Source organism: Bufo bufo, chromosome 4 (assembly GCF_905171765.1).
Source record: "Bufo bufo chromosome 4, aBufBuf1.1, whole genome shotgun sequence".
In the NCBI taxonomy this organism is placed as follows: domain Eukaryota; kingdom Metazoa; phylum Chordata; class Amphibia; order Anura; family Bufonidae; genus Bufo; species Bufo bufo.
Window position 1 is genome coordinate 250,081,283 of NC_053392.1, and position 24,812 is coordinate 250,106,094.

Below are 24,812 nucleotides of genomic sequence, written 5' to 3' on the forward strand. Positions count from 1 at the left end.
TTTATTTAGGATGTGCGAGTGTGACCACACGGGGTGCAGAACGGTGGGTGGAAGATCGGCAGCGTTTTACAGTAGAAGCAAAGTGAATAAGATTTAAACAAATATCACCCACATGTGGCATAAAAAACCCGAGCAGAATTCGCCCGGACATTAACATGCCATACAGATTTAAATCTGCAGCATGACGATTTATGCTGCGTATATCAGTAACTGGTGGGTTTTATGTGATTGGCGAGGGTATTGGCATTCAGAGCCCACCAATAAAAACTTTTGACATGTCACTGATACATGAACATTTTTTCAAAGTGCAGTGTCTCAGGTGCGTTCTTTTACATTTTGTGCCGTTTTACGTATACTAGAAGAATGTGAATTACAATACATATTACAATTACTATTATTTTCTTAGCGCCCCAACAAAGCCTAGCACACAAGAACAATAATATAAAAATAATTTATACAGTTTTATTTAAAATATATTTAAACAGTTTTCTCTAAACTACAACCTCTGCCAACTGGATATAAACTGAACCAGCACTGGCGGGCAGACACAAAGTTCCCCATCAGAGGAGATGCAGTATTACATGGTTCCCATTCTTGGGAATATCTGCTGTGCCTAACAGAAGTACCTCCTTCTATGACATCTGCATGCCCTATTAAGCCCTATGGAAAAGGACATGTAAAAGTAATACTTTGGCGGGCGGCCTTTGTTACAAGCAATTTACGGCACAGCTGTTCTGACAAACAGTTCCCAGCAGACCCATCAATCCCACACAAATCTTACATCATTGCTGGCATTCTTCAGCTGGTTGAGTAGGTAGTCTATTATATCACCACCATGGTTGGCATGAATAAGTCCCAACGCATACAGGCCTCCTCCTTCCTGGTATGCAGAGCCAGGGGAAGTGTCTTTAGGCAAATAAGTAGCCATAAGCTGCAAGGCCTCTTTCTCATGACCCTGTGGAGGGAGATAAATATCCATTAGGAATTTTGCATGAATTCTTCATCTACAAATGTGGTGTAGGCTTTGGGTCACTTACCTTGTGAATGACTCCTAGACTAGCTGTCGCAGTGAACTTTGCCCAATTTGTAGCTCTTGCCAGCCACTCTAAATTATCTCTGTCAAAAAAGAGGAAAAATTAATAAATCAATCAGTGACCACCCAAAACCACTGCAAAGGCAAGGCAATATATGGTGACTCTTTATACAATTTCTAATTGGCAAAAATGAATGAATTCAGAACAACAGAATAAGGGCCCACTTAGACAGCCGTATGAACGGGTCTGCACGCATTGCGTGGAATGGGTGCGGACCTATTAATTTCAATGGGCTGCAAAAGATGCGGACAGCACACCGTCTGCTGTCCACATCCATACTTCCGTTCTGCAGCCCTGCAAAAAAAAAAATAGAGCATGTCCTATTCTTGTCTGCAAGAATAGTCATTTTCTATGATCGTGCCTGCCATGTGCGGTCCGCAAATTGCGGAACGCACACAGGCCAGTATCCGCAAAACACTACGGTCGTGTGAAGGCGCCCTAACATGAATGTAATGTAGAGGGGAGGGATTCAGATCAAACATAGAACATATCACTGAATGAACATATATTTACTGCCAGTGACGCTATGGGGAGGCTTAAATATGGCTCTACGCAATCAGAAAACCAAAGAACTTGCCCTTACCTGAGGAACTGGTCACTGGTGGTGCCACAGTGCATAAAAGAGTTTGCTATTACCGTAGCCGTATGACACACAGAATTCCTCACTGCATCCTAAAGCAAAAAGCAAATTATTGCACAAAATACAAAACAATGTTCCCGTCTCCATATGTATATGACAAACAGCAGGATCTAAGAAGAAGTTATCTAGGTTAATGCACCAATGCTTCCATGAAGACGTGATTTCACATATAGGTTTTATTGCTGATGTTTTTGGAGTGTGCCTTTCGGGGCTTTTTTCTGTGTCTGGTTTTTACAATGTGTTGCCATTTTTTGTACCGATGTATTTTCTCCACACTGCTCTGCTGCTAACACACTGACACTTTGCATTTAAAGAGGTTGTGTCATCTCATACATTCAGGGTCTCACCACTGGGACTCCCATCTCTCTCTAAAACGGTATGCGCGGTACCCTCTCCTTCTCTTTGCGGGCTCCATTTTAGAGATAGGTGCAAGTCCCAGAGGTACCCGCACAGACTTTGGGGGCATATCCCTACAATATGCCACCAATGTATCAGATGGGCCAACCCCTCTAAGGTTATAAAAAAAATTAAATAATATGTGCAGTACCTATTGTCCTATATGTGGCCCTGTACATGTTAAAGGGAGACTCCCTTTAATGTTTTTTTTTCATTACTGAAATTCAAAAATTGCGCCATTTGCAAATCGCCATAAATAACATGTTCACTATATTGTACAGCTTATGATTACAGGGATACCATACTATCTTCTCTATAACATGGTGGTTGAGTTAAACAACTCTTATGATTGCATTAGTTGTTTCATCTATATATCTACAATGGGAGACATTTTTACAGTTATTTCCCGGTTTCCATATTAGCAATCTCACATTATTGGAGGAACGCAATTGTTATTGAATGGATTATTGAACTGAAATCTATTAACTCAGCACTGACCTATATTCCTCAATGTGTGGCTCACTCCTCCATTTATTTGAACTTTCACTGTTTTAGAGAGTTTGATTTATTTATAGTGAAACCGTATATACTGTACTTTGTGGACTATAAGTTGCACTTTTTAGCGAGAAAAAAAAATCTCTTTCTAAAAAGTGTCTGCATCTTATAGTTCGCAGTCAGGGTTGTCCAGCCATGCCAGACCTCCCTGACTGCTTCCTTAAAGGGGTTAGCTGGCAATTTATATTAATGACCTATCATCTGGATAGGTTAATATCAAATCGGCAACACCCAGAACCCCCACAATCAGTATTAGAAGAGTTTGGCACCCCGCGAGCGCTGCGGCGTCTTCCTAGGCCATGTGACCTGGCCTAGTGGCAGCTCAGTCTCATCGAAAAGAATGGGGCTGAGCTGAAATACAAAGCACAGCCGCTATATACAATGCGGGCACCGCACTGATCTGTGTGTGTATAATGTCATGATCATAGACAGTAAAAAAATAATAATAATAATCTAGCATAACAAGTATGGCTGGACACTACACAGCAATGACAGGAGACACATTTACTTTGATTGGTACATTAATTGAGGTGACCACATGCGTCATTGCTGTTTGTTACAGTGGTCGGCAGATGACACACTAAGGTTAACAGGAGCTAACCAAAACTATTAACCCCTGTTCACTAGACCCCAAAGTTAGTGTCCTTGACCCCTACCACTTCAATAAACCACCAGGGAAAGTTTATAAGTAGGAAATATATATATTTTTAAATTTTCTGTTGTGCGTCTTATAGTCCGAAAAATACGGAATATTGCAGGGCCTATTCTTGTCCGCGCTTTGCCGACAAGAATAGGCATTTATATTGAAGGCTGTCCGTGCCAATCCGCAAATTGCGGAACGCGCACGGACGCCATCCGTGTTTAGCGGAGCGCAAAACACACCACGGTCGTGTGCATGAGGCCTTAGTTTGTGGTACTGCACATATCACAAGCTCTTGTGAGCACTGCTATAGTAAAAAGGTAAAATATTACAGCCACTATAACCAACCTTAGTGTTCTTTAGGATCATCAAGTCTGTATTGTTATTCCGGATCAAAAATTGTAAGTGCAGCTCTATGGCCATCTCCCCACTTAGGATTTTTATCATTTTGGAAATCTGATCTTTCGGTTCTGGACTCTGAAGAAAATAAATAAATCAAAAGTAGAAAATGAGACGTAACAGATATCATGCAGCCAACAATACGTCCACTATGCAGACATTTTAAATGTAAGTATTCTAGAGCCAACTAAAAAAAAAAAACTCTACCCATGTACTGTGTTACTTGCCTACCTGTTCACTCCATAGCAGCAAGGACAGCGGGGGGCAGCACAGCAACTTTAATTGCCTGCAGCCCCAAAGGAATATCTCGTGCAGTGAAGCCATCACCCATTTACAGAAAGAAGATGCAACATTTCTTAAAGTCACTGAAAGTTACTGCAATTCTTTACTCTATTCAGTTATTCACAGAGCCACACATACGACATGCACATTTAGGATTTCAGGAACAGGTGCTCCTGAGCGATAATATATAATCACGGGGGTCCGACTCCCAGCACCTCTAGTGACCAATTGACTGATGAAGTAACAACGCTCAAGCTTCCCTTTGCTTACCAGACACAATTAGGTAGTTGTCGTACCTGGTCTTCCAGTTCAGTCTCATTCACATGAATATGACTGAGCTTCAGTGAAGAGAAGGTGTACAGAGAGGTCATCAATATTTTTAGTCTCAGAAAACTCCTTCAAAAGGGGAGCAGTCAGCAGGTAATCATCTTCTTTTCACTGATCATTTAGTAGCTTGTAGTCTATAACCCTTCATTGCTGCTGAGCTTTTCGTCCACTGACTTCCTTGTGCTTACACATTACAGACTATCAGGGGTGTGGAATTCCTATCGCCCGACGCCCGGGACATGCAGTTCCGGGCGCCGGGCAAGTCGTTTGAACAGTTGTTTAGCCCTGTGCGGCCAAGTAGCAGGGACATGTCGGTTGGGCAGTAATAGGAGCGGTCATATGCTAGCCGCGAGCTGACCGCTCCTACATCTATGTCAGCCTGCCCCTGCATCGTGCATATGAGTACCGTACATATCACTTCCTGCAGGCGGCCCCCACTCCTCCCCGCTCCTCTATCGAAGTCTCCGCCCACCTGCCAGCACAGGAGCGCACAGTAAGTCAGCACACCGTCTCCAGAGACTGAGTAATTGCAGGCCAAGATGGGAGAAGAGGAGTGAGAGACCCCACGGCCCCCTGCAGATGAGCGTTCCTCCCGGAGCCTGTCCACATCGCAGCTCCCGGCCTGACCTACAAGCGCTGACTGGGGTCACATAGCATTATACTGATTTATGATGCTATGTAACCCTTACAGTTCTGGAATGTGTTGGATAACAGTGACAGCATTATGTGAGTGTTATCCAATACATTCCAGAACTGTAAGGGTTACATAGCATCATAAATCAGTATGCTATGTGACCCCAGTCAGCGCTTGCAGGTCAGGCCGGGAGCTGCGATGTGGACAGGCTCCGGGAGGAACGCTCATCTGCAGGGGTGTCAGAAATAAAGGTTGTGCTGTCTGTCTTCTGAGGCTCTGGCCCTGCCTGCAATCTGCACTGCACGTGGCACTTGATAAACTATAATGTCTCCCTGTTGCCCCCATACAGTATAACGTCTCCCTGTTGCCCCCATACAGTATAACGTCTCCCTGTTGCCCCCATACAGTATAACGTCTCCTTGTGGCCCCCATACAGTATAACGTCTCCTTGTGGCCCCCATACAGTATAACGTCTCCTTGTGGCCCCCATACAGTATAACGTCTCCCTCTTGCCCCCATACAGTATAAAGTCTCCCTCTTGCCCCCATACAGTATAACGTCACCTTGTGCCCCCATACAGTATAACGTCACCTTGTGCCCCCATACAGTATAACGTCACCTTGGGGCTGCCCTAGTGCCCCATACAGTATAACATCACCAAGCAGCTGCCCCCGCACAGTATAACGTCACCCTGTGGCCCCTGCCCCCATACAGTATAACGTCACCCTGTGGCCCCCGCCCCCATACAGCATAACGTCTCCTTGTGGCCCCCGCCCCCATACAGCATAACGTCTCCTTGTGGCCCCCGCCCCCATACAGCATGACGTCGCCTTGTGGCCCCCGCCCCCATACAGCATGACATCTCCTTGTGGCCCTGCCCCCATACAGTATAACATCGCCTTGGGGCCCCCGCCCCCATACAGTCCTTCGACAAGTATTATTTTTTTTTATTTCCACACCCCTGGACTATGTAACCAAGTAGAGCAGCAACCAATGATGAGAGTGCTGGTTGATATTAGACTAATTGCTGCAGTCACAGGTCTCACCCCTCTCCTATTGGAACAAAGCTATGAGGGGTCACGCATGCATTTTTTTTTGTGCAGTGTTTGTTTGTTTTTTAAACCTAATAGAAGCAAAAATAAGGAAAACGGATGCTTTTCTCTTGCGTGCACACTTATACTTTGCATGGGTGAATCCAGCCTCTATTTTCATCAATCATGAAAAACCGATGCAAGTCATTTTCAAGTAGTTATCAGTTCTGATCGGTTACAAAGTGTGTAATTACACATGGTGTTTTTCTGCAGGAATTTACTAAAAATTATGATAAAATCTCAGCAGTTTCTAAAAAAAAAAAAAACATTGCGTTTTTCCAGTCATTTAGCACAGGTTTCCCGTCCGGTGTGGAAAATACACTGCGTGTGTGATCGTGATTTCCTGTTATGAACACTGCTCGTTTCACAGGCGCACACGGCATTATAATGATTTATAATGCTGTGTGTCTCTGCATGACCTTTACTGACATAAAGCTGTCACTATAATTCTATAGAAGTAAGATCATGCAGAGACACACAGCATTATAAATCATTATAATGCTGTGTGCGCCTGTGAAACGAGCAGTGTTCATAACAGGAAATGACGCTCACACACGCAGTGCGATTTTTCGCAAAGAACACGCTCATCTGAAAGAGGCCTTAGGCGGATTTTTCATGGATTTCAAACATGAAGGACCATACAACGATTACTAAGGACTTTATGTGACTGCCACCCAACCAACACTGATTATGTGAACACACTAACCGAGTCTGTGGATTTGCTGCCAGTTGTGCTTGTGGGTTTCTCCTCAGTTTCCATTGCTTCGCTGTAGGATGAGACATAAAATAGCATAAGAAATAAAGGCAATCCTACACCTTACTCTTTACTTTGAAATAATGGTATACTTTACTGTCATAAAATAAGGGTATTTGACAAATGACATATGAATTTGCTGTGGATTTCTGTCCGAGACTGTAACAAGACAACTGTAAAACCTGCCTGTCTTTTGCAGTCCCTGGTACTGTGCCGGTGTTTGTTGACCCTGGTACTGATGGAATGGGGGCTCCGACAGTCCGGAGATTTTGAATGACAGAGGACAGGAACTGTTGGCTGGCACTCTCATACAAGTCAAAGCATATCTGATACGCCATGAGCAAGTTTTCCTCCTTCACCAACTTCTCTAAAATGTCACTAACAGCTTGAGGATCATCCAGGAAGATGAGGCACTGTTGACAAGAAATAAAACAAATGTTCAGCAAATGTCCAGCACATTGCAGCCACGGAGTACAATATTACCATACTATGAACACGGTGTTACCTGGCACACATTGATGAAGTCTGGTTTTTCCAAGTTCATATAGATTTTGACCAAGACTCGAAGAACTTTATTCCTGAACTGCTTGTTTTGCATTAGAGACATGCAGACCTTCAAACTGTAGGCCAACATTCCAGGGACATCATTCTGAAACACAGAAAGTTAGAGTTTCATCATTTATTAAATGCAGAGATGGTCTGGAAGGATAGCAGACAATCACAAAATGATCACATAAAAGTGAAAACACAGTGGTAAGAACCATGGATCTCACCGATTCTAAAATGGTTTTCTGGAAAACATCCAACCGTCGAGTCTCTAGAGCAATCCCTATTGCCTGCTTATATTTGTGGTCATCCAGGCAGCGCTGGAACATCTTGTTCACGATCCCTTCTAAGCGCTCATCCACCGGCTTCTTCTCACCCTCTGGGAGCTCAGCATTTTCTACACACTGCTTGGTGTAATGGTCTATACATTTGGCTGCACAAGCAGAAGAAGAAATGTTTGAAATTAGGCAGCTGGCAATCTAACCGGGCACAAAGTGGATAAGATAGAGCCTTATTTAATTTATGCATTCAAAATTACGATAAAAATAAATATAAAAATAAAAAAAACAGCATGCAAGATGTCACAGAATGAGGTCACTAAACCATTCTGCCAATCCAGAACAGCGATCCCATTATAAGATTAGGGTCTATTCTTACAGGGGTTTCCCAGTTGTTAAAAGTTATCCCCCATCCACAAGATAGGGTATCTCTCAGAGCAATCCCAAAATGAACAGGTCAGGCCCATGAACTGCCGCTTCACTCAGCTCTATGGGAGTTCTGGAAATAGCTGAGCGCTGTTACGAGCCGTGTCCAGAACTCCCATAGAGAGAAACGGAGCAGCAATTTGCATGCCTGACCTGCCCCTCCATTCATTTTGAGGAGCTCCGAGGGGTAGATGGGGTACCTGCTCTGGTGATCATGGGGGTCTCAGCAGTAGGACCCTGTCCAATCTAATAGTTATCCCCTATCCTGCGGATAGGTGATAACTTTTAACAACGGAAATTAACCTTTAAAAGGTGTACTCCTGCCACACGCATTTACAACCCATCACAGGCGCAGCGTTCTGCTGTTTCTATCACTCATGCATAGTTTGAATGTAGCAGCGGCTAGCATGCTTGGCCCCTGCTCCATTCAATCTCTTCCTTGCCAGGCTTGTGTGGCTGCCTGCACAAGGTTCCCATTCTAGCAATCCTTGGGGGCCCCGATGAAGTGACTCCCACTGATCTAACATTTATCAGCTATTCTGAAGATTGGCAATTAATGATTGTGGTTTCAACATCCCTTTATTGAAACAGTTACTGAAGCATATTATGTCCTATCCATTCTAATACAGCCAGTCCTAGAACTACTAAACCACGTGACATACATCACTTTGCAGGGTGCCAGCCAGCTTTGCTATTCTCCTGGCTTCAACCGGGTGAATGGGGGCATAAAAATACATATAAATGTTTACGTATAAACCTTTCCACACACTAAGACCTTGCTCACATAGTGCAGTTTTTACTGCCTAACCAAGAATGGATCATTTCAAATTTACTGTATTTTGGATCCACTTTTGGATTTAGTGAGGAAAAAAAAAAAAAAACACAGAAGTCTATCTAGAAGTTCTCCCATTTTACACTTCCTTTGTCCTCTCCAAGTTTCTTGTACAGTTTGAGGACCTATAACCAATTAGTTACAACTTACCTATAATAGTCTCCACGTATTCAGAATTGTCATTGACATTAAACAGATCTCCGGCGCCCAGGGCGTAGTTCAGGGACTCTTCAAAAGCCCCGAGGTGGTAAAACACTTTGGAGGCCACAAGGGCAGCAAACTGCCTGCTTCTAAAGGTCTCATCTTCATATAGCACTTCACTGTAAACCAAACAGCCACATCTTACTGAATGTCATTATGGAAATATTGTAGGTTTTGATCAAATAAAACAATGGAGACCATTAAAGGGAACCTGTTACATTGAACATGGTGGAGTTGCAGGCAGCATGTTATAGAGCAGGAGGAGCTGAGCAGACTGATATATAGGTTTATGGAAAAAGATTCCATCTAACTTGTAATTTATACATTTACTGGACATTATGCCCGTTACAATAACAGGCGCTAGAATTGGCCGGCGGGCAGCGCAATCATCACACCCCTGTGCGGCAAAGGCGCATGCGCACTGGCTGGACAGTATACTGTAAGGGGGCGGGGAAGCTGTGGCAGGAGCGGACGGCGGCGGCGGGGAAGCTGTGGCAGGAGCGGACGGCGGTGGCGGGGAAGCTGTGGCAGGAGCGGACGGCGGCGAAGCTGTGGCAGGAGCGGACGGCGGCGGCGGGGAAGCTGTGGCCTGCCTATAGGGTGACATCCTGCAGGGAAACTTGTGTGGAGCGCTGTGTCCTGATTGGATGCCGCACATGCCCAGTGCAAAACTGGTGACACACACACAAACACCGCACACTCACACAGGGATTTTATTATTATAGATATTCCTGCTCATTCTGGGCTTTGAAGTTAAAGAGGCGGTCCTATCATGGTGTCTGCAAACAGAACTTCAACTGCAATGCGACAGGCTCCTTTTATAAAGGTTATTCCATAAAATTATTTCGAAAAAGGTGATATCTAGCAGATCACAGAGGGAGACCCAAGATCATCTGCAATCCATGTTGTCAAAAATCAAAGTTGTATTTTGGGGGAAAAATGACTGCCTGCTCAAAAGAACCATCAAGATAACAAAGATGTGAAAACGTCTTACATTTTATCCACAGACTCCGATATCTCTGCCCAGAAATCATTGACGACTGCATTCAATTTCTGTAGGGCAAATTCCTAAAGGAAGGAAAATGTTAGAAAGACTTGTCAGATCTATATAGAAATTCACTAAACTCCTAAAATGTGAAATGCACATTGTAAACAAAATTTACGATTTACTGAAGACTTAGGAACCAGTTAGAAAATAATCTACGGGCACAGTCTTTAAGTGGTTTTCTGTTATTGATGGCTTGTCCCATTAATTTAATATCTGATTGGTGAGACTACCCCCCCCCCCCCACTGATCAGCTGTTTGAAAATGTGTAGAATTACCAAGAACAGTGCCATGTATATTGTATTGGTACTGCAGCCCAAGCCCACTCCCTTCAAGGGGACTGAACTGTGTCTAGGCCAAGTGACTGAAGAATGCAATGTCACTGGCCTAGTGAGCACTCATCGAAGCACCATAGCCTCTTCAAACAGCTGACTGGCGGGGGTGCTGGGAGTTGGATCCCCACCAATCAGATATTAACGACCCCGGCCAATCAGACGTAGAAAGTCTGTCCTGTAGATCGGCCATCAATACAAAAGAATTTGAAAACTCTTAACCTGAAACAACTAAAATGATATGATCTGATAATAAATTAAGAAAAAAATGGCTCAAATCCACAATTGCATCAGTCAGTAATTACACACACACACACACTACACAATAGTAACAATACAAGGTACAAAGCACAACAGACATTAATAAAATGCCTATGGTACCTATGGGTCCTAAAAAAAAGTTCTATAGGAGATACGTAAAAAACAAACAAAAATAACTGAATTTCCTAACCTTCAACTGAGGCTCCTCTTCATCGAGAAGGGACAGAATACCAGCTGTGGAAGAGAAGACCATGTGTGTAACGTCACGTAGAGTCCAAACAGTCATATAACTCAACCAGAAGATTAGAACCAAAATAGAAGATCATTTTACTAAATTAACTATTTTAGGTCAGATGATAAAAAGAAACTGAGCCCAGAAACATGTCTTATATGGCGCCCCATCAGATACATGCTACGTAGCAATGGTGAGCCAGGGCAATCCTTTCCGTATGCATTTACAGGGGATAGCAGGGCGTCCTCTGCGGCTCCTAGTTTTAGTGGGTGCCCTTCAGAGATGATGATTATGGGGACCTGGTAGGCCCTGTGACCGGCAGAGGAGCAGAAATGAAGATGGATCACGAAATAGCCTTAGATTTGTCAATTACTATCCCTCCGCCACAGCAGCTTCGAACTTTACATTTTCTAATGCGGGTCCGCTAAAAGGGTAGCTCTCCACCGCCTCTCATGTGATCGCCAGGTCTAATCCGCTCGGCCAGCTGCTCTAATACAGTCCAAATGGCGGAAATCACAACTAGCGGAGCTCTCTGATAAACTTAGATGCTAGGCATAATACATGGGACCCCAAAATCCAATGGTAGGGGCTGTAAAGTGGCTGGAGAAAAGCCTATATTACAGCAATACGCCACTTGTAACCCTTTCACTGCCAAAGACTTGAGGGACTAAAATAGAAGGACCAGAGCTTATATCTCGGTATCATATGAAGGCATAGGAGACCAACCAGGAGAAATAAGTATAGCTCAAATATCTGGAGGAACAGTATTCGGGCTCATGCACACGACCACAAAAAATACGGATAACGTCCATGTACATTCTGTATTTTGCGGAACGGAACAGCTGGCCCCTAATAGAACAGTCCTATGCTTGTCCGTAATGCAGACAATATTAGGACTACCATTTTGCGGAACGGATACACGGAAACGGAATGCACACGGAGTAACTTCCGTTTTTCTTTGCGGACCCATTGAAATGAACGGTTCTGAAAAAAAAAAAAAAAAACGCGGAAAGAAAGTACGTTTGTGTGCATGAACCTTTACTGTGTGTGTATGGGACAGGAGCTGGGGGGCTCCAGGGAAAAAGACCACAGCCTGTCACTGTCACCTTTACCAGGGTACAATGACCCCAGGGGCGGAGGAATGCAGGAACCCCCAGAAATCAGAAATGGGCGACAAGATAAGCACTTGCACATCTAATCACCCCTTAAGCTGAGTTCACACGAGCGTGTCCGGATAAGGTCGGGATGCGTTGCGGCAAACCCGCGCGAGTAGGTACCCAATTGCATTCAGTTTCGACTGCGATTGCGTTCCGTTGTTCAGTTTTTATCGCGCAGGTGCAATGTGTTTTGCACGCGCGTGATAAAAAAACTGACTGTGGTACCCAGACCCGAACTTCTTCACTGAAGTTCAGGTTTGGGTTTGATGATGGACCATGTGATTGTACCATGTGATGTCAGTCACCACAGGTCCTTTAGCCGGCAGCTCATGATTAAAGAAGAAGAGAAGAGAAGAGACCGGCAGCTACGCGATCAAGAGGAGAACGTGAGTTAATTATTTTTTATTTTTTACCCTCAATTGACCTTCTACTAAGCATTCTGTATTATAGAATGCTATTATTTTCCCTTATAACCATGTTATAAGGGAAAATAATACAGTGAATAGACTGTCACCTAGCAACCATGCATGAAAATCGCACCGCATCCGCACTTGCTTGCGATTTTCACTCAGCCCCATTCACTTCTACGGGGCCTGCGTTGCGTGATAAACGCACAATATTTTTCACGCAACGCATAAGTGATGCCTGAAAAACACCGCTCATGTGCACAGCCCCATAGAAATAAATGGGTCCAGATTCAGTGCGGGTGCAATGCGTTCACCTCCCGCATTGCACCCGCGCGGAAATCTCGCCCGTGTGAACTCCGCCTAAGGCTACTTTCACACCTGCGTTAGGTGCGGATCCGTCTGGTATCTGCACAGACGGATCCGCACCTATAATGCAAACGCTTAGATCCGTTCAGAACGGATCCGTTTTCATTACCATAAACAAAAAAAAAAATTTTTTTTTTTTTTGTTCATGATAATGCAAACGGATCCGTTTTGACTTTGCATTGAAAGTCAATGGGGGACGGATCCGTTTGAAAATTGAGCCATACTGTGTCATCTTCAAATGGATCCGTCCCTATTGACTTACATTGTAAGTCTGGACGGATCCGTTTGCCTCCGCACGGCCAGGCGGACACCCGAACGCTGCAAGCTGCGTTCAGGTGTCCGCCTGCTGAGCGGAGGACAAACGGTGCCAAACTGATGCATTCTGAGAGGATCCGCATCCACTGAGAATGCATTAGGGCTGGACGGATCCGTTCGGGGCCGCTTGTGAGAGCCTTCAAACGGAACTCACAAGCGGAGACCCGAACGCTAGTGTGAAAGTAGCCTTAGGGAACTTTCACACTTGCGGTAGAGTGATCCGGCAATCTGCATGCAAACAGACAGCATTTGTAGACGGATCCTGATCAGTATTACAAATGCATTGCAAGAACGGATCTGTCTCTCCAATGCATTGAAAGACGGATCAGGCATTGCAGTATTTTTAATGCCGGATCCGGCACTATTACATTTCAACGTAAATTAATGCCGGATCCGGCACCTGATCCGGAATTTTGGACAGAGATAAAACCACAGCATGCTTGTATTTCCTCCGTCCAAAACGCCGTTCAGTGATGAACTGAAGACATCCTGATGCATCCTGAACAGATTGCTCTCCATTCAGAATGCATGGGGATAAAACTGATCAGTTCTTTTCCGGTATTGAGCCCCTAGGACGGAACTCAATACCGGAAAAGAAAAACGCTAGTGTGACATGACTCCAATGTTTCATTTTTTTTTTAAAGATGTTTCCATATAAATTCCTGGCACCCAGGAGATCGGTACAAGCGACACGTGTGACATGTAGGCACAGTGTATACCAAAGGGCCGCAAACGTGAAAGAAGAAGCGTTGCCGCGCTCACCCATGTGTACGCTTGGGAGGCACGGACACGCCTGGATCTGGCGTCTCAACAGTGTCCAAAATAAAACTAAAAAAATCCAGCTTCCCATAAAAGCGGAGCTAACCTTTACTCTAATAGCGAAAATCCAGACGTGACACAATACAAACAGATTGCGCTAACGTCTACACGTTTCAGATGTCCTTACTCATGACAGGTTTGCTCGATATCTGAAACGCATAGACTGATTGTATCACTTCTGGATTTTAGCTGGTTAACTACGCTGGATTTATTTATTTCACATAATGTATAGCAATTATATCAATGGCACAGAAGTAATATGGACATAGACTGATCTCCTACAGATCGGCCGATCAGATCAGGCCTCCCCGGGGTGACTCAGCTCATGTGCTGCCGTGTCCTCTAGCTAGGCCTGTCCCCTCCGCAGCACTGACAGAATACACAGCCCACCGGCCCCGTCTCTAACCTCCGCCAACCGTACATGACCCCGCCACACTGCACGATGAGTCAGCGGATCTCGGCCTCTCTACTCTGCCACCTGTACGACCCAGCCCCCCTCCGCCTGGCATGTGCCCGCTCACCCGCAGAGGTGATCATCGTGCCCGGTGTCTCGTCTCCTCTCTTTTACGGTATCCCGGTGAACTGCTCCCGGCAAAGCGCTGTATCACTCTGCCACTTCCGGCGCACACTGCACGTCATGACGGGACCGGAAATGACGACACTTCAAGCCCGTTGTCTTTCCCATGTACAATCAGCGCCATTTTAGAATTGGGCAAGAGCAGCTTGTTATCAGCTGACGTCTTGCCGTAGATGCAGCCATTTAAAAAAAATATATATTGATGGATATCTGGGGTAGCAAACAACAAAAGGCAAATTAACCACTTAAGGACCTAGACATTTTTCATTTCTGCGCTTTAGTTTTTTTCCTCATTGCCTTCCAAAAGAGCTATAACTTTTTTAATTTTTCTTCACACGCCCTTATGAGGGCATATTTGTTTCTACAAGGCAAGTTATATTTTTTACTGCCACCATTTAATTCACTATACCTTGTATTGAAAAACTGGAAAAAAAATTGTAGGGTGGAAGTTAAAAATAAAAAAAATCCCTGTGGTTTTTCAGGTTTTATGGTTTATATTATACAATAAAAGTGACATGAAGTGCTTATTCTAATAGTCCAATTACAGCAATACCAAATTTGTAGTTTTTATTATGTTTTACTACTTTAAAAAAAAACTTTGAAAAAATAATACTTTTCAAAGCATCACCATATTCGGATACCCGTAATTTTTTTTTATATTTCTGTCTACAGAGCTGTGTGGGGGCTTGTTTTTTTGCAGATGTGTTCTAGTTTTTATTGGAACTATTTTGGGGTGTATATGCCTTTTTGATCCCTTGTTACTCCATTTTTTGGGAGGGGCAAAGCTACCAAAAAAATGACCAATCACAATTTTTTTTCCCCATTAAGCTCCACTTCATTCTGTGGCCAGTCGGTCCCTGGTTGCTCTGATTGACAGGGCCTGGCAGTGGTAAAGCAGTGAGGGAGAGGCTGGCCACGGAAAGGAGTAGACCTTGGGGGCAGCAAGAGCAATGATGATGCCAATGTTGCACCAAAGGCCTAACTTGCATATTAAGAAAAGTTATCATAACTCAGGAACGCAGCCTGAGACTATCAAAAGAAAAAGAGCGTGTTAATCAGGTGAACCACAGCTATGCGCCTAAGCAAACAGTTGGACAGGGAGGTCGCTGGTGACAGATTCCCTTCAAGTCACCATACTGACCTAGCATTACTGCCTGTGGTTCAGACGACTCCCTGCCCCTGAATTCCTGTATACATCAGATGTGGTATAGGTGATGTACACGTTTGCATACCATTTTTTGTTGTTTCAGTGCATTTAACATTTAAAAAAATGAAGCAACTTTGCAAAAAGTCTTCAAAATGTTCTATCATTTTCTACAGAGCCTATAGAACAATGTAGGGGTTATTTATCAAAACTGGTGTAAAGGAAAACTGGCTTAGTTGCCCCTAGCAACCAATGAGATTCCACCTTTCATTTTCCAAAGTAGTCCTGAAAAATGAAAGGTGAAATCTGATTGATTGCTATGGGCAACTAAGCAAGTTTTCTTTTACACCAGTTTTGATAAATCTCCCCCAATTTCCATGCTAACCCTGTAAAGTCTGGTCCTGCAGTCTTGCTCCCTTCCATCTGTCCTAGATGTATGTTAGCAAGAATTAAAGGGCATCTGTCAGCAGATTGGTACCCATGAAACTGGCAGACCTGTTACATGTGCACTTGGCAGCTGAAGGCATCTGTGTTGGTCCCTTGTTCATATGTGTCCGCATTGCTGAGAAAAGTGTTTTAAAGAGGACCTTTCACCGATTCTTACCCTATGAACTAACTATACAGACATGTGGAGCGGTGCCCGGGGATCTCACTGCACTTACTATTATCCCCGGGCGCCGCTCCGTTCTGCCGTTATGCCCTCCGGTATCTCCGCTCACTAAGTTATAGTAGGCGGAGATACCAGTCCCTAAGTTATGGTAGGCGGAGTCTGCCCTAGCGCTGGCCAATCGCAGCGCAGAGCTCACAGCCTGGGAGGTTATTTTCTCCCAGGCTGTGAGCTCTGCAATGCGATTGGCCAGCGCTACAGAAGAACAAGGGCAGACTCCGCCTACCATAACTTAGGGAACGGAGATACCGGAGGACATAGCAGGAGAACGGAGCGGCGCCCGGGGATAATAGTAAGTGCAGTGAGATCCCCGGGCGCGCTCCACATGTCTGTATAGTTAGTTCATAGGGTAAGAATCGGTGAAAGGTCCTCTTTAATATAGGCAAATGAGCCTCTAGGAGCAACGGGGGTGTTGCCATTACACCTAGAGGCTCTTCTCTCTGTAAAATGTACAGTGTACAGATAGTCCAAGCAGATAAGTGCATCAACAGTATTGATGCCCCAAACAATAACCATAACCAAGCAGATGGTGCCCCCAAAGTAATAATGCCATGTAGTACCAGCCAAAAAATAATTGTGCTCAGCAGTTATTGACCATAGTAGTTATAGTGCCTACAAAATAATTGCATGAATTGTGCCCTCATGGTGCTTAGAAGCATGCGCCCAACAGTGTAGTGTTCACATAGTATTCATCAAAATAATTGTGCCAGAGTGCCCCCAACAGAAAGAGTGCCAACACTTCTCCCCAAAATAATTGTGCCAAAGATAGTGCTCCGATAGTACCCCCAAGCACAGTGTGTAACTATGTGTATAAAAAAAAAGTAAAAATTCTCACCTAACCCCATTCCCATGTTGCACACTGTGGTAAAGGCTTATCTAACCTGTAGCCTGAATGATCTGCAGGATGGCACAGGCTGATGCATTGGCATGATTGTGCCTACTTACAGCCATCTTATAGGCAGGGCACATATCAATAGCTTCCAAGCTCCAACACAATTTTTAACTTCATCCATGTGCTGAGATGTGAATAAACTTGATATACTTGCTTGGCCCGCGATCTCTATGGGACCCATCGCCAATTGACCTGTCAGTCGCGATTGCCAGTCTGCTATGTGGTATCACAGTCATGTCTTGCTATAAGGGCTCATGCACATGACCCTACTGTCCGCATCCCATCCAAATTTTTTGCGGATCGAATGTGGAGCTATTCATTTCAATGGTGCCGCAAAAGATACATAGAGCCCCCACCTGCGCTCTCCGCATCCGCACTTCTGTTTAGCATCCTCGCAAAAAAGATAGAACATGTCCTATTCTTGTCTGTTTTGCGGACAAGGATAGGACATTTCTACAGAAAAATAAATGGTGGCATGCACTCGGCCAGGATCCGCGTTTTGCAGACCGCAAAACACTTACGGCCATGTGCATGACCTCTAAGTGGAAATATTTTTTACATTTCTGATAGCTAATGTTTCACTTCACCATAATAATTATAGTATGCATTTCAACCACAAGATGTCCTCATATTCACATATTTCACTGGATCATGTTATTCAATTTGTAGAGCAATTTTATTTACCATTAGAATGTGCCTTTATTCATAGTACGTTATTGGGGAACCAGATATGTGGGAATCATTTGATTTGCTATATACATTGTTTCATTGTGTATTCATTTATTTAAGCCTGTTGGGACTTTACCCTTAGGGTGGCTGCACATGGTGCGGTTTTTCTGTTTGGATTTTCGTACGGAAAAACAGAAGTGTTAGGGCTCATGCACACAAATGTATTTTCTTTCCGTGTCTGTTCCGTTTGTTTTTTTTTTTGCGGGCCGTATGCGGAACCATTCATTCCAATAGGTCCGCAAAAAAAAAAAGAAGTTACTCCGTGTGCATTCCGTTTCCACATGTCCATATGTCCGTTCCGCAAAAAATTTGAACATGTCCTATTAATGTCCGCATTACGGACAAGGATAATGCTGTTCTATTAGGGCCAGCTGTTCCGTAAAATACGGAATGCGCACGGACGTCATCCATATTTTTTTCCGGATCCATTTTTTGCAGACCGCAAAATACATACGGTCGTGTGCATGAGCCCTAATACAGTACCAGCAAAGATTAGACAAATCTAATGTAAACTTTGCTTTTTTTATTAAGGATATCTCTGTACTTTGCTCCATTCAGCTTTCCCTCAATTCTGACCAGTCTCCCTGTCCCAGCCGCTAAAAAACACCCCCAAAGCATGATGCTGCCACCACCATGCTTCACTGTAGGGATGGTATTGGGCAGATGATGAGCAGTGCCTGGTTTCCTCCAGACATGATGCTTAGAATGGAGGCCAAACAGTCTGAGAGTCATTTCTGTGCTTTTTTGCAAACTCCAGCTGGGCTTTCATGTGTGTTTTTTATTAAGAAGAGGCTACTTTCTGGCCACTCTTCCATAAAGCCTAGATTAGTGGAGTGTTGCAGTGATGGTTGCTCTTCTAGAAGTTTCTCCCATCAGCACACAGGATCTTTGTAGCTCAGCCACAGTGAACATTGGGTTCTTGGTCACTTCTCTTACCAAGGCCCTTCTTCCCTGATTACTTAGGGTACTTTCACACTTGCGTTATTCTTTTCCTGTATTGAAATTCGGTAAAGGGTCTCAATACCGGGAAAAAAACGCATCAGTTTTGTCCTAGTGCATTCTGAATGGAAAGCAATCCGTTCAGTATGCATCAGGATGTCTTCCATTCCGTTCTGTCCCTTGTACGGTACTTGACCGGACAAAATACCGCAGCTTGCTGCAGTATTTTTTCCGTCCAAAATCCCGGAACAATACCGCACTTGCAGGATCCAGCATTAATTTCCATAGAGATGTATTAATGCTGGATCCGGTACCAAGTGTTCTGGAAACTTCCTCGTCGCCGGATCCAGTTTTCCAGGAAAAAAAGGATATCAGTTTGCATACTTATTGCCAGATTCGGCAGGCAGTTCCGGCAAAGGAACTGCCTGCTGGATTCTAACAACGCTAGAGTGAAAGTAGCCTTAGTTTGGTTGGGCAGCCAGCCTGGGACGGATTAACGTAGGGGCGGCGCGGCCTTGGTGAAAACTTAAAGTAGGGGGCGGCGTGCCGGCACAGGGAGATGAGCGCTTCCATTGTGGAAGCGCTCATCTCCATAGTCATCTGTATCGCTGTCTTCAGGACATCGATACAGATGGCTGTGCTGCCGCAGCACAGCCGAGGGAGAGGCGTGTCCCTTCCTTGTGTCTCTGATAGGCTGCCGGCCTAGTGCCAGCAGCCTATCAGAGGCCGATGCAGGCAGCGCGAGTCATCGCGCCGCCTGAGCCGTACAGCGCGGGACACAGGCCGGAAGAGGCCTGCATCGCATCGCTGCCATGGAGGTAAGTATAAGTGTTTTCTTTTTTTTATATGTACAATTACAATACTTTTAGTAAAAGTCTTTTACTGGCACATGATGGGGCATAGGGGGGCCTCTTGTTACTTTGACATGATGGGGGGGGGCCATCTTGTTATTGGTACATGATGGAGGGGGGCCATCTTGTTACTGGCACATGATGGGGCATAGGGGGGGGACTTGTTACTGGCACATGATGGGGGAGCTCTTGTTACTGGCACATGATGGGGGGGCCCTCTTGTTACTGGCACATGATGGGGGGGCCCTCTTGTTACTGGCACATGATGGGGGGGGGGCCCGCTTGTTACATAATACAGACGATTGCACTAATCATAAACAAGACGAGTTACAAACTGGTACAGAAGGAGAGAGGGCCCTGCCTACATGGTATGGGAGAAGGACACAGTAGGTGAGGGTGAAGCTGGTCATGGCGGTATAGAGGCCGTATAGCCTGGCATTGTAATGGTGCCTGTTCCTTTCTCCAAAGTAGCTACCACTGGGGCCTTGCTGACAAAGACCTGCCTTTGGCCAACATCAGGATTTTGAGGCAAGACCTGGAGAGGTACCATAAGTAGATAGGTCTGGGCTCTGATTATTTAGGGGGAGGTATGGTCTACAGTCTGATTAATATACAGGGTCTGCTGTGGGTTCTGAATAATTTAGGGGGTTTGGTCTGGGGTATGAATTAATTTAGGGCTTCTGATCCAAAGTCTGAATACATTTTGGGGTTTAATTTAGGGTTCTGGCAGAAGTCTGAACTAATTTTGGCATCTGGTCTGGGAACTGCTCAGGTGACATGGGTGCCACATACGAGGAAAAGGCGGTATGTCTCGGTGGTGGGAGATCTTAGTGTCTGCAGGAGCCAGAGGCAGTAGAGCATCTCGGTAAGGCTACATTCACACAAACGTATTTTGTTTCCGTGTCCGTTCCATTTTTTTGCCGATAGGATGCAGACCCATTTATTTTAATGGGTCAGAAAAAAATGCGGACAGCACACCATGTGCTATCCGCATCCGTATGTCCGTTCCGTAGCCCCACAAAAAAATAGAACATGTCCTATTCTTGTCCGTTTTGCGGACAAGGATAGGCATTGTTACAATGGATCCGCAAAAAAAACTGATGCCATACGGACGTCATTCATTTTTCTTTGCGGACTGTGTTCTCTACAGGCAGCAGCTTTAGCGCAATGATTTTTTTTTTTTTATGTTGCCCATTATTGTTCTTTTAAAAGATAGCCACATACTGTATCTGTAATGATGTTCATTCCAAATTAAATTCAGTTGGTCTTCTAAGCCAATATAAACCTAAAATTATGAAAAAGATTATAAAGGCACAAAGTAAAATACAGTGAATGATCATTAATATAACCTAAAGAGTTTGCTTTAGACCTGGAATATATCACTAGTGGCAAATACACGACTAGACTTCTAAGCAAGTCCAAACAAAAGGTTCTTTTGAGATGGAAGGGGCATAAAAGGATCATTGTCATGACAACAGGAATAAATCCCTCAAAAATATGCTTGTTCCAAGAAGCAGTGAATGCTAAATAGTCTTCATGAAGACTGGAGTTCTTTTGTTATAAACTTCCTCGTGCTGGTTTCAGTCTAAAGTAATGGATTCACACTGATTCTGAAATACAGCAAGTATGCAAATCACGTCCACAAATTTTGACCACATCATGAAAAGCCTTATTTATGGCATTTTTACATTTATGTTTTTTTTGTTTTCATTGACCATATAAAGGTATGACCACACAGCGGGGTTGTGTGGTGTCAGGGAACCCAGCCGTGCTGCAATCAAGACCCAAGCGGCCAAAAGGGCATCACTAGGCTCTAATTAAGCTAATGAGCGGGGGCCACATGGCCATTACCAATGCAGACCGGCTTGAACAGTGTTTAGTTTAATTAGGGTCCGTTTGGCTGTGTGGTTCTTGATCACAGCACGGCCATGTCCCAAATACCACACAATCACCCGTGTGTTCTTACCCTAAGGCCTCTTTCACACGGGCGTCATGTTTTTTGCCCGGATAAGATGCGGGTGGGTTGCGGGAAAATGCGGAATTTTTCCGCGCAAGTGCAAAACATTGTAATGCGTTTTGCACGCGCGTGAGAAAAATCTGCATGTTTGGTACCCAGAACCAAACCCGGACTTCTTCACAGAAGTTCGGGTTTGGGTTAGGTGCTGGGTAGATTGTATTATTTTCCCTTATAACATGGTTATAAGGGAGAATAATAGCATTCTTAATACAGAATGCATAGTACAATAGGGCTGGAGGGGTTAAAAAAATAATAATAATAATTTAACTCACCTTAATCCACTTGTTCGCGCAGCCCGGCTTTTCTTCTGTCTTCTTTCTTCAGGACCTGGGTAAAGGACCTGTGGTGACGTCACTACGCTCATCACATGGTCCATTACATGATCTTTTACCATGGTGTTGGATCATGTGACGGACCATGTGATGAGCGCAGTGACATCATCACAGGTCCTTTACCCAGGTCCTGAAGAAAGAAGACAAAAGAGAAGCCGGGCTGCGCGAACAAGTGGATTAAGGTGAGTTAAATTTTTTTTTTTTTTTTTTAACCCCTCCAGCCCTATTGTACTATGCATTCTGTATTAAGAATGCTATTATTTTCCCTTATAACCATGTTATAAGGGAAAATAATAATGATCGGGTCTCCATCCCGATCGTCTCCTAGCAACCGTGCGTGAAAATCGCACCGCATCCGCACTTGCTTGCGGATGCTTGCGATTTTCACGCAGTCCCATTCACTTCTATGGGGCCTGCGTTGCAAAATGCACAAAATAGAGCATGCTGCAATTTTCACGCAACGCACAAGTGATGCGTGAAAATCACCGCTCATGTGCACAGCCCCATAGAAATGAATGGGTCCGGATTCAGTGCGGGTTAGTGCGTTCACCTCACGCATTGCACCCGCGCGGAAAACTCGCCCGTGTGAAAGGGGCCTAAGTGCACAAAGTAACATGAAGAAAGAGTCATGAGGATTTTGTGGTTATCCAGACCATGAACCACCAAAATGTGGGGAATCAGTGAAGTGAGTATTACTTATTTTAGTACTTTACACCATGGAGAATTGTAAACGGGAGGACAACCCCTTTAAAACGTGAAGGAAGTTAGAGAGAGCCAAAAAATGCAATGCAATCTGAAAGCACCGTGTTATAAAGTAGGAGAAGCTAAGCAGATTGATATATATTTTTGTGGGAAGAGTCAGTAAAAGTTGTCATTTTTACATTTACATCTACAGCCCTGTAAAGTGCTATCGGTACAGGGAGGGGGAGTTTTCAGGGACTGACAGCTATAACATGGTGCTGTCAGATTGTATTAATTTTTTGTGTGAAAGGTCCTCTTTAAATAAGTACAACTCTACTTTTTGACATGAGTATACGAAGGAGTTATTTACAGTTAAAGTAGTCAGATTATGGAAAGCCCTATCCGAAGGGGTAGTAATGGCAGATACTATGTCAACATCCATAAAAGGCCTAGATACGGTATCTAATGATAAATGGCATTGAGAGATATACATATTTAGCATTGGATGATGTACAATTGATCTGAGAAAGGCTGAACTTGAGAGATGTGTCTTTTTTTTTTTTTTAAACTAATGGGCGTTAAAAACCGACACACTGCCAGTTTTTCATGGCCGTTTTTCAACCATTTGTGCATCCTTTTTGTGGCCGTCTGTCTGTTTTTGTATGGCCATTTTGCATCCGTTTTTCATGGCCATTAAAAATCGCGGTTAAAAATGGATGAATTTCATTGGCTCTTTTTAATAAAATATTAACCACTGCAGTATACATAATGGCGCCGCTAGCGGCCCCCAGCAGTAATAATGTCCCCCATAGTGGCCCCAACAGTGGTCCTCAGCTGTAATGTTCATTTTTTTAGCAGAAAAAAAAAAATGACCTCACCTCATCGTGTGCACTCCTTTCTAAGCATCTGTTAAAAACGGTCCCATTGATTTCAGTGGGAGCCGTCTGGCAGTGAAACGGCCATAAATAGGACGCGTCCTATTTTTTGACGGCCGCTATTAACTGGCCATTAAAAAACGGCCATGTGAATAGCCCCCTAGACTGCAATGATTCTGAAAACAGCTGTGTGTCGGCCGTAAAAAAAAAAAAACGGAACGTGAATTTAGCCTAAGTAACATCATTAAACCACACTGGGTAGGATTCAAACAAACAGTTCAAGTTGGAACTGCAAAGAATGTATAGGACCTGGAGGCTTTTTGCCAAGAGGAATGCGCAGCTTTACCACGGTAGAATATAAAGAACTGCATTCACAACTATCACAAAAGTCTGCAAGCTGGCATTGATGCAAAGGGGGCTGTATACAACGGTAAGAACAAAGGTCCCTATTAGACTGCCCGATATTTGGGCAGGATGAATGCTGATGGACAATAAACATGTCCATCCACGCTCTTTTGCATTGGATTTCCTGATGAAAGATGGAAATCAGCTGACAAACAGCTGATCCCTTGCATGACTATATGGGCTAATTATCGGTTCTTATGAACGCTTGTTCCCAGTAGTTGGCCTGAAAAACGTTTGGTCTAATAGGGCCCTTAGGATGCTGCCACACATTCAGGTTTTTTATGCAGTTTTTGAATCCAAAAACAGGAGTGGATTGAAAAAAGTGGAGGAGTTGTATCTGCTCTTAATACTTTCTCTCCTGATCCACTCCTGCTTTTGGCCTTAAAAAATTGCATTAAAAACGTATATGGCAGCACCCTTAGGGCTCATGCACACAAACGTATTTTTCTTCTGTTTTTTTCACAGGTCTGTATGCGTAACCATTCATTTCAATTGGGCTTGAAAAAAACGGAAATGACTCCGAGTGTATTCCATGTCCGTATGTCTGCATGTCCGTTCCGCAAAAAAAAGAAAAGAACAAGTCCTATTCTTGTCCATTTTGCGGACAAGAACAGGCATTGTTACAATGGATCCGCAAAAAAAAGAATGGATGCAACATGGACGTCACATGGATG

The 24,812-nt window shown here is 44.2% G+C and overlaps 1 protein-coding gene across 1 annotated transcript in view; it reads right to left on the bottom strand.

The window, feature by feature from the left end:
- Positions 1–14,671, bottom strand: part of PSMD1 (proteasome 26S subunit, non-ATPase 1) — an 86,096-nt gene extending 71,425 nt beyond the window's left edge. Inside the window, exons 1-12 of the mRNA XM_040428455.1 lie at positions 14,551–14,671; positions 10,924–10,967; positions 10,090–10,163; positions 9,045–9,214; positions 7,586–7,791; positions 7,318–7,461; positions 6,999–7,225; positions 6,765–6,825; positions 3,674–3,802; positions 1,678–1,766; positions 1,038–1,116; positions 782–955 (exon numbers count right to left, since the gene is read on the bottom strand). Of these exons, the coding sequence (XP_040284389.1) occupies positions 782–955; positions 1,038–1,116; positions 1,678–1,766; positions 3,674–3,802; positions 6,765–6,825; positions 6,999–7,225; positions 7,318–7,461; positions 7,586–7,791; positions 9,045–9,214; positions 10,090–10,163; positions 10,924–10,967; positions 14,551–14,566 (1,413 nt within the window). The 5' untranslated portion in view covers positions 14,567–14,671. The remainder of the gene's footprint in view (positions 1–781; positions 956–1,037; positions 1,117–1,677; positions 1,767–3,673; positions 3,803–6,764; positions 6,826–6,998; positions 7,226–7,317; positions 7,462–7,585; positions 7,792–9,044; positions 9,215–10,089; positions 10,164–10,923; positions 10,968–14,550) is intronic.
- Positions 14,672–24,812: the final 10,141 nt, after the last annotated feature.